General features: G+C 51.1%; 1 protein-coding gene across 1 annotated transcript in view; it reads left to right on the top strand.

Moving 5' to 3' along the window:
- The first annotated feature begins 3324 nt into the window (after positions 1 to 3324).
- Positions 3325 to 13680, top strand: part of PIGK (phosphatidylinositol glycan anchor biosynthesis class K) — a 90961-nt gene continuing 80605 nt past the window's right edge. Inside the window, exons 1-3 of the mRNA XM_020968541.2 lie at positions 3325 to 3507; positions 4834 to 4887; positions 7103 to 7194. Coding sequence (XP_020824200.1) covers positions 3376 to 3507; positions 4834 to 4887; positions 7103 to 7194 — 278 coding nt within the window. The 5' untranslated portion in view covers positions 3325 to 3375. The remainder of the gene's footprint in view (positions 3508 to 4833; positions 4888 to 7102; positions 7195 to 13680) is intronic.

The following is a 13680-nucleotide window of genomic DNA, read 5'->3' as shown; positions in this document are numbered from 1 at the left end:
CCCTCCCTTCCTTCTCTCTCTCTCTCTCTCTCTCCCTCCCTTCCTCCCTCCCTTCCTCCCTCCCTTCCTCCCTCCCTCCCTCCCTTCCTTCTCTCTCTTCTCTCTCTCTCTCCCTCCCTTCCTCCCTCCCTCCCTCCCTTCCTTCTCTCTCCCTCTCTCCTCTCTCTCTCTCTCTCTCTCTCTCTCTCTCTCTTCTCTCTCTCTCCCTTCCCTTTCTCCCTCCCTCCCTCCCTCTCTTCCTCTCTCTCTCTCTCTCTCTCTCCCTCCCTTTCCCCTCCCTCCTCCCTCTCTCTCTCTCTCTCTCTCTCTCTCTCTCTCTCTCTCTCTCTCTCTCTCTCTCTCTCTCTCTCTCTCTTTTTTCTTTCTTCATGTATCTCCAGTACTTAAACACATTGCTTGGTCCTGGGGTTGGAGGTTGGAGAACGAAGGGAACTTCAAGCACTGATCAAGCGCCTGCTCTGTGCCAGGCACTGTGCTAAGTGCTTTACTAATATTATTTCATTTGATCCTTACAACAACCCTGGCAGGTAGGTGCCAGTATTATTCCCATTTCATGATGGAGGAAACCAAGGCAGACAGAGGGAAAGTGACTCCCCCAGGTCATGCATGTAGCTAGTCAGTGTCTGGTTTGACTTGACTCCAAGATTCTTTCTGGCTCCAGGCCTGGGACTCTTGTCCACTGTGCCACCTAAGCAAATGCTTTTTAATTTCTACCAAACTTTGCTCTGTATACCAAGTTGAAATAGGCAATGGGGACCTTTCCTGGACAACATAGATGATGTAGGAGTTGGCTGTGTGGACAAGACTCCAGACAAGGAAGGGAAAGTAATTTTTCCAGTTGTTTAGGCAACACGAGGGAGCCAGGTAGCGCAGGGTGTCTAACTCAAACAGAGAGGGGGGCCACTGAAATACCTAAGGTCCCTATGGCAGCTCACACTCAGTTTCAAGATGTAGTATCTCCATGTTTTACTATATTTTAGTTTGTGAAACATTTCCCAGTGACAGTGTGACCTGTGGCCTGCCAACCACACTCGGTGCCTCTGGTAGGGATGAGCGAAAGCTGGCCTTACAACCAGGAAGATGTGGGTTCAGGTCCCACCTCTGACCCACAGTGGCAGAGTGCCCTCCTGCCCTAGAGCTTCCTGACCTGGAAGTTCTCCTTGGGTCCAGTCTCTGCTGCCCTCCAGATCTTTGCCATCACAAAACCAGCCCCACCCATGGGGATTTTGGCTGAAAGTTTTGTTTCCTTCTGCCTGGTGGCCATTGTGTCAACACATCCTTTATACAGAATTATGGTTGTCTGCCCAGCCCACTTCCTTACTGTGATTTTCTGTAGCTTGTAAAGCCCTGAATTTTGGTGGAGACTTCGTGGTATTAGAATGTTTTCTTTGCTTGTTTCTTTGGACTCCCTGTACCTTTTTTTGATGAGGATTTCTTTTCTTTCCCTCACTTCAAAGTTTTCATTTGTTTTTAGTTTATTTGGCACATGTCTAGGTATTTGGATGGTGGGCTCTCCTTGAACACATCTTGTGGAAAGTCCCTTCTCTGTGGAACTGCCCTGGTGTTGCTGGGTCCCTCTCTCTTCCAAGCCTCTCTGTTCTCTCTAGCTCAGGTCACTGAGTCTAAGCCAACCCATGAAGGGTAGAGGAGTCCAGGGGAATTTCTGCCCGGCAAGAGGAGATACAGGGAGCCAGTGACCCTTGCAGAAAGAGGGCAAAGACTCTTCATGTATCACCACACACATGTGACCCCCAGCCTTCAGTGGCTGGAGCCAGCACCTCAGAAGCAGAGCAGGGAACTTCCCACTTCATCGAGAACTGAAGGGAAGACCTCAGCCGCCATGTACGTGGGATCTCGCCTTTTTAAGAAACGAGGTTTGTGAGTCTTGTGTTTACACATTAACTTCTGGAAATGCTTCCTTTCTTCATCTTTGGTAGCAAAAAAAGCAGGTAAGCAAAACCTGACCAGACCTTGGACTGTCCAACAACATAGACACTACAGTGAGCTAGTAGTTGTACTTCTGAGGGTGCTGGCTTACTGTCCGAGCCCTTGGCACTGGGTTTAGAGATCAGAACCCCTACTCAGGAGAGCCATTCCCATCAAGCTGCACCTGGAGGACCTTTGCCAGTTTCTTTTCCAGGCACAAAAGGCCTTGCACTCTGGACATTCCCTCCTCCTCCAAGTTACAGATCCAGAACAAACTGAAAAAAGGTGCTCACCCAATGGCTACAATGCTATGATCCTTTAAAGTGATGATTGATGCCTGATTCAAACATGACGTAGGTTTGTAGGAAAAGTCCCAAACTCTGTCGACCCAGGATTGTTGACTGATTCAACTGAGGAGTCAGGCTCTAATGTGGTTACATTAATGCATTAGTGTCTTAGAACCAAGGTAGTGGTGCAGTGGCATCAGATCCACAAGTGTTTCTTGGGCACCTACTGTGTGTCCAGCATGGCACTAGCCTCTGCACATGGACTTTGGGGGCTTTTCTTGGAGCACAGACACTTAGGAATGAGCAGTGACTGTGACAACCTCACCACCCAGGCTGTGGCTGATGGGGAAATGGGCTGGGGATCCTTCCTCTTGCCAGGGCAGTTGGGTCTGGGATGGGATGGAGTGAACACAGGCCATGGAATGGCCCCCATGCCAATCTTTCTTTACACTCTCTTCTTATCTCTTCAGCTGAACCTGATAAAACAGCGGCCAAAACAGGGAGCCTCTGTGCCCGAAGGAAAGAAGGGAGTGCGGGGCAAGAGGGGCACCCTGAATGCAGAGTCCTCTATGTCTAGCTTGATCCCCAGGCCTTTGTAATCTCAAGGTGGCCAACGCCTTGAGGATCCTGAGTACACAGAAAAGCCCCATCCATCCATCTATCCATCCATCTACCCACTCATCCTTTCATCCATCCATCCATCCATCCATCCATCCATCCATCCATCCATCCATCCATCCATCCATCCATCCATCCATCCATCCATCCATCCATCCATCCATCCATCCATCCATCCACCCATCCATCTACCCATCCTCTCATGCATCCATCCATTCATCCTCTGGAGCATCCATGCATTCCTCCTCTCCCCCCCCCCGTCCATTCATTCCTGCTCATGAGGCAGGTCCCTTTCCATCCTAGCCTCAGTGTCCTCATCTGTAAAACAGCGACAATCTTTTCTACTACAGTCAGCCTGGCCAGGGGGAGAGAGCCCCAGACCACAGGGGGCGCGCCGCGGGGCGGGGAAGGCCAAGATCGGGCCGGGCGGGAGGGGAGGGGCCGGGTGCTAAGGAGCGGGGCAGTGCGCAGGCGCGCGCGTCTTGACGGGATACGCTAGGGCGCGTGCGCGTGCGCGGGCTGGCGGAGGCTGAAGCCGGCGAACATGGCGGCGCGCGGCGGCCCTGGCTCTGTCCGAGAGGCCCCGGCCTGGGCCAGCCTGGGCCTTGGGCTGGGACTACTGCTGCTGCTGCTGCTGGCGCCCGGCTGCGGGGGCGCGGCCGACAAGCGCATCGAGGTAGCGGGGAGGGGCGCACAGAAGAGGGGCGGGCGCCGCGGTCTCTGCCGCTGGGGGCGGGGCAGGGAGGGCGGGGCATCCTAGGCCGCCTGTGGTCGGCCCCCTTTGGAAGTCCTAAGGGAGGTTTGATAGATAGGAAACTGAGGCACAGCGCTGGAGGGCAGTATTTAATGGCCGTGCGCTCCCCCTCCCACGGGCCTCAATTTCCTCCTTCGTACAGGGGGAGGGGCAGTCCTCTGAGGTCCCGGCTGGCACCCCGAGGGGCGTGGGCGCAGCGGGCGAGGAGGGGCGGTCCTGGTGTGTGGGCGCTCGGGGACCCTCCGCGCTCAGCTCACTAAGACGCCTCCGACAGCGTCCACTTCTGGCCGAGCGCGCGCTCCCTGCGGCCGTCCCCCCCCCCCCCGTGCCCGGCCGCGCGTGGGCTCCGAGTGGAAGTCGGTCACGGGGCCATGGGGAGGGGGCACCCCGTGGTGCCTCTGAGACCGTGAGGGGCTGGGAAGGCCGGGCTGGGAAGGCCTGGCTGGGGGCACCCTCCGGCCTGGGGCAGCAGGATCCCTCGCAGATCGGGGCTGGGGGACCAGAGGGAGCGGACACGGGGCGTGACCGGGCGAAGGAAGTTTGTGCAGAATGAATCTGATTCGTGTCTCACGTGGTGAGCACTGGAGCTGATGAGGAGGTTCAGAGAAGGGTTTGGGGCTCCTCATACAGCCCCCCTTTAGAGATGAGGTCGTCATGGCCTCCCATGGTCCCCCTTTAGAGATGAGGTCATCTTGGGTCCCGTGACCTCCCTTTTAGAGAAGAGGTCGTTGTGGGCGTGCGCCCCCCTCCCCCTTTTAGAAATGGGGTCATTGTGGCCCCCCATGGCCCTCCCCCTTTAGAGATGAGGTCTTCATAGCCTCTTTGGGCTGGCCACCTCCTCCCCTTCAGGTCTGGTGCTGCCCTATTGTCCTTAGAGCTCAGACCAAGGCCACCATCGCACCTGTCCCGAAAGTCCCCCATTTCCTTGTCTTGATTCTGGATATGCTCAGGGCTGCCTGACCACAGGCCGTGCAAGTTCTTTGCTGGGGCGCTGCTTTGTTTTCCTCGTTGTAGCCCCGGAGCCAGGCATTTAGGTTAAAATATGGTTAGAGCAGGTTAAAAAATGCTTAATAAATGCATAATTGATTGTCTAGGGTCCCACAGAGCAGGAAGTAGCCCAAGCCCTTTGCCTCCGGACCCCGAAATCCTCCCGCTGTGGCCTCTCCTTGTTAGGCCTCTAAGAGCCCCGGCTCGTCCTCGAGATGCTTGGCTTACCTGACATCTTTTTCATCTCCCTCTGTGTGGCAGGATCAAGCTGAGCAGCTTTTCAAGAGTGGACACACGAACAACTGGGCAGTGCTGGTAAGGACTTCCCGCGGCTGTGGGTGTCGAGGGCACAGCTGGCTAAGCCGGTCCCCCCTTTCCATCCATTCGCAGGCATTCCCGAGTTGCTGTGTCTGCACCACAACGGGCCTTCCTCCCTGTCCCTCCCTTGGCAGTGAGTGGTCCGTAAACAAACAAAGCAGATTCTGCTCCAGCTACATCACTGACTTGGATTAACTCAGTGAAATGGGAGCGGATCTGTATCTGCCCCCAGGAGAGCGGCTGTCATGTTTCTGTAATGTCAACTCTTCTGATTTGATGTTTGTCACAGTGGGCGTAAAGGCAAGCTGAATTGTACTTTGGCTCAGCAGACCTTTCACAGTGTAGATTGGGAGCCTAGAAACTTCATGTTCTCCCTTAGGTCATTTAGGATGCCAACTGTAATGCCGAACAGTTGATAAACTGATTTCTTATCATTTCAGCGTGTTTGGCTTTCAGTAGAAGTTAACTTTGGCCTAGTTATGTTATGTGTTTGAAGGCAGTCATCTTGTGTTTTTTAACATTTTCCATAAGCCTTATTTTTTGACAAACTGATTTAGATGGCCCATTTCTAGGTAGAATAAGTGAAGCTGTCCTGCCTGGTTTCTAACTCTTAAAGCTTTGTTTGGATAATGCTTTGATGCAAACTTTTGCAGTCAGCTGGTGCTAGGCATCCCAGAGAGCAGGGGGCGAGCAGGCCCGGTCTGGCTGGCACAGTGTGAGCAGAGGATTCCTATACCTTGCACATGCTGCTCAGTGCTCGGCGCCCAAAGTCAGGTCAGGCAGGATCTCCAAAGAGGCGTGTGAATGGGTCCCGTAAAGACTTGGGACCGGGTTCACAGCCTCTGCCTGAAAAGGAGGCCCCCTACAACATCCATGGCGGTCCTCCTGCTTTTGCTTGAGAAGCTTGGGATGTGGGGGAGCCAGTCCCTGTGAGGTAGCCTCTTCTACTTTGGCAGTAACCTTCATTTTGGTTTTTTCTGCTTTGAGTTTTTCTCCCAGGGCCAGGCAGGGAAGACTCGTTTCTGCTTCTAGGCAGACCCTTTGGGTGCCTGAAGGTAGCGCTCCTGGCCTCTGAGGCCAGCGATCAGCAGGCCCTTTACCGCAGAGGTCATCACCTTTTTGGGCTGTGGATCCTCGGATAGTTGGTGGGTGTTTTAAATGCATTTTTAAAAAGAAAGGCTTACAAAGGAAGCAAATTACATTGAAATACAATGATCAAAATACTAAAAAAAGCCAAGTTCACAGACCGCAGGTTTACCAAGCCCTTTTGTCCTGTGCATCCCAGACTCTTCTTCCTGGAGACTGTTCAGTCTGTCAGTGTGCTGTCCAGAGCTGAGCACCATTCTCCTGCTGCAGTCTGACAGAGACCACAGGGGACTGTGGGATGATTGCCTCCTAGTGCTGGGGTCACAATGGGATCTTGTCCTCAGATGAGTGTGTGTGGACCCTGTTTCTTACAGTTGACTGCTACTGAGTTTGGAGTCTTTTCTGCCCCAGATGAAATGGTAGCCATGCCTTTTCCAATTTGTACTTGTGAAATTGATTTTTTGGATCGAAGTATGAGACTTTTACATTCAACACTACTAAATGTCATCTTATTAAGGTTGTTCCAGTATTCCGGCCTGTCGAGATCCTTTTAGATCCTGACTGTCATCCAGTATGTTAGCTTTCCTTCCTAGCATTGTGTCCCCGAGTACAGGGCCTGGCATATGATAGGTGCCTAATAAATGTTTCTTGATCGATTGATCTGAAAAATTGATAATGATAATTTTTGGGAATTAAAATTTAGTTGATCATTCCAGTAAGCCTGTTTTGGTTTTCCCCATTTGCATTCTCAGGACATGAAGTCTCAGAGAAATAAAGTGTTAGAAACTTATTTACTCACTCTTCAGTGCAGCCTTGCTTGTGCTTTGTGTTGGGGGCGCTAGAAAGGCTGCCTAAACCACAGTCCCCATCCTCTGAGCAGGAACAGGCAGCTCTGATTCACAAAGAAATTGGGCAAGGATGTATTTTGAGTAAAATGATTTGTGTAAGTGTAATAACCTGTAATGCTTATTTTCGACCTCTTTCTCCGGAGAATGGATTTCATTGTCCCTTCTTGCAATTTCTTGAGATCAAGTACAGATAGATGCTCTATCTTCTGGCATCTCATCTGTCTCCTGTCATGGAAGAACAAATTTTTAAAAATCCCATTTTTGCTCTGACTCTTTAGGTCTGTACTTCAAGATTCTGGTTCAATTATCGACATGTGGCCAACACTCTCTCTGTTTATAGAAGTGTCAAGAGACTCGGGATTCCTGACAGGTAACAACATCTGAAGTGAATCAAAGATTCTTATTCTGTCTTGTGTCCTAAAGTGGGTAAAAAACCTGGGCTTAAATTGGCGTCGGGGTGAAAGATGTAAAGAGAAGAGGCACCATGGCATCACACAGAGGCTGGAGTCAGAAAGAGCTGGGGGGAGACCTCAGACAGGTCCCTAACCTTCTGGAAACCTCCAGCAGCTCTCAAGGTGATCTTCCCAAATGTGTGTCTAATTGGGTCACTCTCCCGCTCAGTCAATTCCTGTGGCTCCCCATCTCTCCTGGGACCAAATATAGAGTGCTCTGTTTGGCACCAGAGGCCATGGGAACCCTCCCCACCTCCCTTTGCAGTCTTCTTACACCTTACTCGCCAGCACTCTTCTTCGATCTGGGGACGCTGGCTGCTCCATGGGCAAGATCCTCCATTTCTCAGCTCCTGGTATTTTCTCTGGCTGTCCCCTGTTTGAAAACAAATATATATGTATATGCAGATAAATATAAACATACACACGTGTTTGTGTGTGTGTGTGTGTGTGTGTGTGTGTGTGTGTGTGTGTGTGTAGCTTACCTGTCCATCCTTGTTTGCATATTGTCCCCACTTAGACTGGATGCTCCTTGAGGGTGGGAACCTCTTTGGCCAATTTTTGTATCCCCAGTGCTTAGCACCGAGCCTGACATGGTTCAGTTTTCTCCAGTTACTGAATTTGTGGGTGATCACAATGAGAATGGTGCCATTTTCATGTGTAAATCCTTATGGTGGGAAAGGGTTTTATGTACCATCTATATCATTTGGTTCCCATGTTTCCCCATTTTATGGAGGAGAAGATTGAGGCTCAGCAAAGCTGAGGGGCTTGTTTTGGCTCACAAACCAGGTGAGTGGCGGCTGCCCTGGGGCTCCCACTTAACATGTCTGAGTGCAGTGAGGAGAGACTTGTTAGAAGTAAAACAGCAAAATTACGTTTTGTAAATTGCATCAAATAGATTTGTCTACATGCTTCTGGAGAATGTTCTTTTTTTTAATTTTTATTTTCTTTCTGTTTTAACATTTTTAAAATATTCATTTTGAACTTAAACACAAAAAGACAAGAAAAAGGAACATTTTCATGTACACAGCACAACATAAAAAAGTGTTCAGTATGAAACCATGAATTTACATTTCACACTGTTTACTTTTTTTTTAAAAAGCTATGTAATACATGCTAGATGTTGTTTCTAAGCTTTTCTGTGCTTCCTTCTAAGTTTTCTTTTGTTCTCTGCTGTACACTTTTTATTTTTTTTCCTCCTTCCCCTCCCAGCCTACTTTAGAGAAGGCTACCATTACACACACACACACACACACACACACACACACACACATATAATATGTGCATAATCTATATCTATATCCATATGTGTAAAACCATGCTATGCACACTTCTTTTCATCAGTTCTTTCTCTGGAGGTGGACAGCATCTCCCTTCATGGGTCCTTTGGAGTTGATTTGAGTAGTTATAATAGTCAGAGTGACTTAGTCCTTCAGTTGTTCTCAGAACAGTGTGTGTACAGTGTTCTTCTGGTTCTGCTCAGTTCACTTTGCACCAGTTCATGCAAGTCTTTCCAGGTTTTTCTGACAGCATCCTGCTCGTCATTTCTCACAGCCCCATAATGTTCCCTTACGTTCATCTACCATGCTTTGTTCAGCCACTCCCCAGTTGATGGGTGTGCCTTCACTTTCCAGCTCTTTGCCACCACAGGCAGGGCTCTGGAAATAGTTTAGAACGTAACGGTTCTTTTTGGTTTTCCTGGTCACGTGGGAAGCCGACCTCGTAGTGCCACTGCTGGGCCAGAGGGCATGGGCACCCTCCCGGACGGCCCTCCGGAGTGGCTGGGTCCATTCCCAGCTCTACCAGCAGTGCATCGGGGTCCCCATTTTCCCACATCCCCTCCAGCGTTGGTCACTCTCCCCTTCTGCCACTTTAGCCCGTCTGGTGGGTGGCAGAGGACCCTGAGCAGGTTCTTCAGAGCCTCTGCCTTAGTTTCTGGGCTGTGAGCTGGTGATGTAAGTTACCACGTTGTCCTTTTCGCAACCAGAGTCAGCGTCTGCGCGTCAACTCTGCTGGGCTTTCAGCTTTTTGTGACAAGTCCTCCTCTGCCCTGTGCCTCGTACTCTTGTCTGCCTGCCCCGTGCTGTAAGAAGACCAAAACCCAGGTGGCTAGAGCTTTGTTGGGGAACAGATTAAGTCGTTGACTTAGGGAACGTTGTTGTGAGTCTGAAAATGTTTAAAAGCAAGGCACAGGATAGAGTTTGAGGTGAATGGACCGAATTCCCGAGTGTAGCTGAATACCCAGCCGGCCTTTTCATGGCCTCTCAGAGGGTGGTCCAGAGTCTGGGGGGGTAGGTGCTAGTGTAGCCACCATCCCCACTGTACACTTGGCAGGGCTGAGGCTCGAGGAGGTTGGTGGCTGGCTGAGTCTGTGGCCTGTGGGCCTTTGACCCATTCGTGGCGTGCTTTCAGGCCTGTGAAGCGTTAGTGTCTGTCATTATCTCACGTGGTGCTCCACAGCTTTGTGTCCTGACCGAGAGATTCCATGACTGAGCCCATGGCTAGTCAGTACCGGAGGCAGGGTTCAAATACTGGACTCTCATCCCTCCCTGGCCTGGCCGTCTCTCCTTTGTACCCTATCGTCTCTCAGACTGACCTCGTCATTAGGAATTCATGGAATGCTGGAGTAGTGGCTGCTTTTGAATTGGAACAGTCTTTTCCATTAGCTTGCTTTAAAATAGCGTGCATAGTGCCTGGCATAAAGTCGGTGCCCAGTGAATGCTGGTGGGCTGATCTTGGATTGCTTGGCAAAGGCCAGGGCTGCTGATTTAGAGGAGGTGGCCCGTGCTGAACCCACCTGGGGGCCTCGGTCGTTCTGGGTGATTCATTCAGCAGGTGCACATCTATAGACTTTGCCCTGGGTCCTGACTCAGCCTCTCCTCCAGGAGTGCTTCTTCTCTTGGGAAAATCACAGAGTTATGATAGAAGTAATCTTAGGTGCCCAGTGCTGGGTGGGTGAATGAGGAGCTGAGCCCCCACTGGAAGGAGGGATTCGAGGGATGCAGGGTGGACTGAGCAGGTGCGGGGGTGGGGACTAGCCAGGGAGAGGCTGTGAGGGGATTGTCCTGGGCCAGTGCGCACAGGTCGAGGGCAGGGCCAGGAATTGGTGAAGCAGCTGGCCCAAAACAAGTGAAGTGACTCAAGCCTCTCTTTAATTTGTAATAGCAAGGAGACGAATGAGGATCTCCAGGCCCCAAGCTCACTGTAGCCAAAGGTCGCTAGCCAAAAAGCCACATCCCTTTCTTCCGCCATGCTCACATGGGGTCTGTAATCCCCAAAGGAGGGTCCTGGGGCGTTTGGCTGTTGGGGAGACGCGGAGGGTCCTGGAACCTGAGGTTGGGCCACGTGTGTCCAGGGAAACCTCCCATAATGTTGCTTTCCTGGGCTCTGTATTATCCCCTTGTGCCTTGGGGCCCAGTTAGCCTGGCTGAGTCCAGGCTTGGGGAGAAGGTGGGACACTCACTGCAAGGGGGTGATGGGAAAAAGCCCGGAAAAGCAAGCAGGAGCCCAGTTGGGACTCCATGTTCCGTATGTGCCCCGTGTGTTCATGCTGTCCTGAGTGCTGGGCCTTGTTCTTTGTGTGTGTATCTCCATAGCCCATTGCTTGGCCCTTTGGAGATACTTCCTAAGTGCTTACTGTTTAAGTGGCAAGCAAAGGAGCTTGAACGGTAGAGTTAAGAGCAAACAGAGTGAAGTGACTTGCCCAGGGTCACATAGCTAGGAAGCGTCTGAGGCTCGATTTGAACTCAGGTCATCCTGACTCCAGGTCCTGCCCTCTATCCACCTGGCTGCTCCTTGCCAGCCTTTTAGTACCATGTAAATTCATGCTGTGCTGCGGCTGATGAGAGCATATCCATAGGAAAAATAAAGGATTGAGGAAAACATCCCCCTCTGTGCACCTACATAGGCTTTGGAAGCCCCGTCAGTGCCCATTGATGGGAAGGTTGTGGTCCATGAATGTCGTGGGGTAGTGTCATGCTGACTGTGATGGGTTCAGAGGAGCGTCGAGCCCGGGCAGGTCCAGTAAAAATCAGATCTGAGGGCAGCATCGCAAGAAGAAAAGTGCCCGCCACCACAAAGCAACCGAAAGGGAGTGTTTGAGTCTCCCCAGTCCCTGCCTTCTTGGAGACTGCACGTGCCCAGGTGCTGCATATTCCATCTCTTTCAGATTTTTGGGGTGTATCGACTGATTCTCTACCTCTTCTTCCTCTTTTTCTTAAAACAAATTCCTTGCTATGTGAGACTGCTCTCTGGGAGGAGGAAGGCAGACGGATGAGGTGAAACTTTAAAGAGATCAATAATAATTTATTTCACAAAGAAACCAGGACAGCTTGTGAGAATTTGGTTGAGGAGTATTAGCCAGAGACACAAGCAGTGTCAGAAGGAAGACCTGGGAGCTGGGGGAAGATCACGGACAGGAGTGGAGGCAAATGTCGGGGTGCTCGTGGTCTGGAGCTGCCTGGCTCTCTGTTCTTGCGTGGTTCTTCCTATGTTGGAAGGAGTGACCAGGGGTGCTGCTGTTTGGGCGTGATTCTTGTTGCTCACATAGAAATGGTGGGATGGTGGAATGCTGGGTAGACATGACATTGTGCCCCTAAGACTTCCCGATGAAGCGGTTCAGAACAGCACAGAGGCTCACATGATGGGGACCCCAGGGTGGGTGTCATTGGTAGCCATGGGCAGCAGAGTGGTCACAGGAGGTCTGTGATTGTGCAGGGAAAGTCCACTTAAGAACTGCGGGAAAGCCTCAGGTGTGAAACACTGAAGACAAAACCCAAACTCTTCCAGCTGGTAAGCAGAGGAGCAGCTGGCCAAAGAGCCGGGTGTGCCTAGGCTCTTTTGGCTTCAAGGAGGTGTGTCTGGCACCTGGAGGGCTCCTGTGGTGTTGGCATCACTTAAGCCCAGAGTGGCCTGGGGCCATTGATCGACACGGGCCAACAGCCAACAGATATGCATTTTCAGCTGCCTTAAGTACTAGGACACAGTTAAAAAAGGGACACAGCTGAGAGAGAAGAGGCTGGTGGATGGCAAGGAATATTAAAAATGATTTTGCATTCCTTGTCCTAGAATAGTAGTTCTTAAGAAGAAGGGCAGGACAGAATGATTGGCATGTTGTTAACACCCAAGATACACAAGTTGATCGTGTTAAGAGAAGCTTTGCTGTTCCAAGGGACTTGGATGTGTCGGACTCGAAGACAGAGAGACCCGGGTTTGAATCCTGCCCCAAGCACTTCCTAGTTTTCTGACCCAAGTCCTTCAAAGGTAGCTAGGCAGTGCTGCGGTGGATAGAGTGCAGGGCCTGGAGTCAGGAGGACCTGTGTTCAAATCCAGCCTCCGTCACTTCCTAGCTCTGTGACCCTGGGCAAGTCACTTAGCTTCCTTAGTGTAAAATGAGCTGGAGAAGGAAATGACTGCTCCAGTATCTCTGCCAAGAAAACCGCAGATGGGGTCATGGAGAGTCGGACACAACTGAATGCCTGAACAAGAGTAACAAGGTCACTTAGCCCATTTCGCCAACAACAACAACAGCAGAATAGGGATGACGGTAACAGCCACGTTGTGCGATGACGGGTTCTGATGGACTTCTCAGCAATGCAAGAGTCTGAGACGTCTCTGGAGGCCTCATGATGGAAAGCGCTAATTCTCCGTAGCCAGAGAAAGAACCAGGGAGTCTGAATGCAGATCGAAGCAGACTGTTCCCTCTTTTTTCCTTCTGTTTTGGTTTGTTTCTTCTTTCCCCCTGTTGGTTCTGATTCTTCCTTACAACATGACTAATGTGAAAATATGTTTAATAGGAATGTAGATATAGAGCCTACATCAGATTGTATGCCGTCTTGGGGAGGGAGGGGGAGGAAATTTAAAACTCCAAAGCTTATGGAAGTGATAGCTGAAAACTAAAAATAAAATGAAACAAAGTAAATGATTCTTGACTGAAGTATGGACAGGAGAGGGCAGACTTGAGGCAGGGAGAAGACATAGGAGGGCAGTGCAGTTGTTCAGGAGGGAGGTGGCCTGGATGAAAGGGGACCTCCGAGTGCCGAGAAAGGGTACACAGGTGAAAGGGGCCGACGAGTTGGAAACAAGATCAGGCAGCGTCCTGGATCTGAATGGGAAGTGAACCGAGACGCTGAGGATGCCCCAGCATCATTGTCTTTGAGCAGGGCCACGACTTGGGTGTGCCTGTGCCTCAGGAATGTCAGTTTAGTAGCTGTGTGGATGATAGACTAGAGAGGGCAGAGGGCTGTGGTCGGCACCAGCCAGGAGCCTGTTCCAGTCGAGACGTTGTGTGGGCTCGACCTTGAGTGAGCACAGAGAGGGCTGTGGGATGAAGGAGGCGTGGAGGGCACTGGGTACAGTGCCTGGCATAGCTGCTTACTAAGTGTGTGCTGACTGAGCACATTGGCCAT

The sequence above is a fragment of the Phascolarctos cinereus genome, unplaced genomic scaffold, assembly GCF_003287225.1.
Source record: "Phascolarctos cinereus isolate Bilbo 61053 unplaced genomic scaffold, phaCin_HiC Scaffold_5;HRSCAF=322, whole genome shotgun sequence".
Classification (NCBI taxonomy): domain Eukaryota; kingdom Metazoa; phylum Chordata; class Mammalia; order Diprotodontia; family Phascolarctidae; genus Phascolarctos; species Phascolarctos cinereus.
This window is presented reverse-complemented; position numbering and strand designations above follow the sequence as displayed.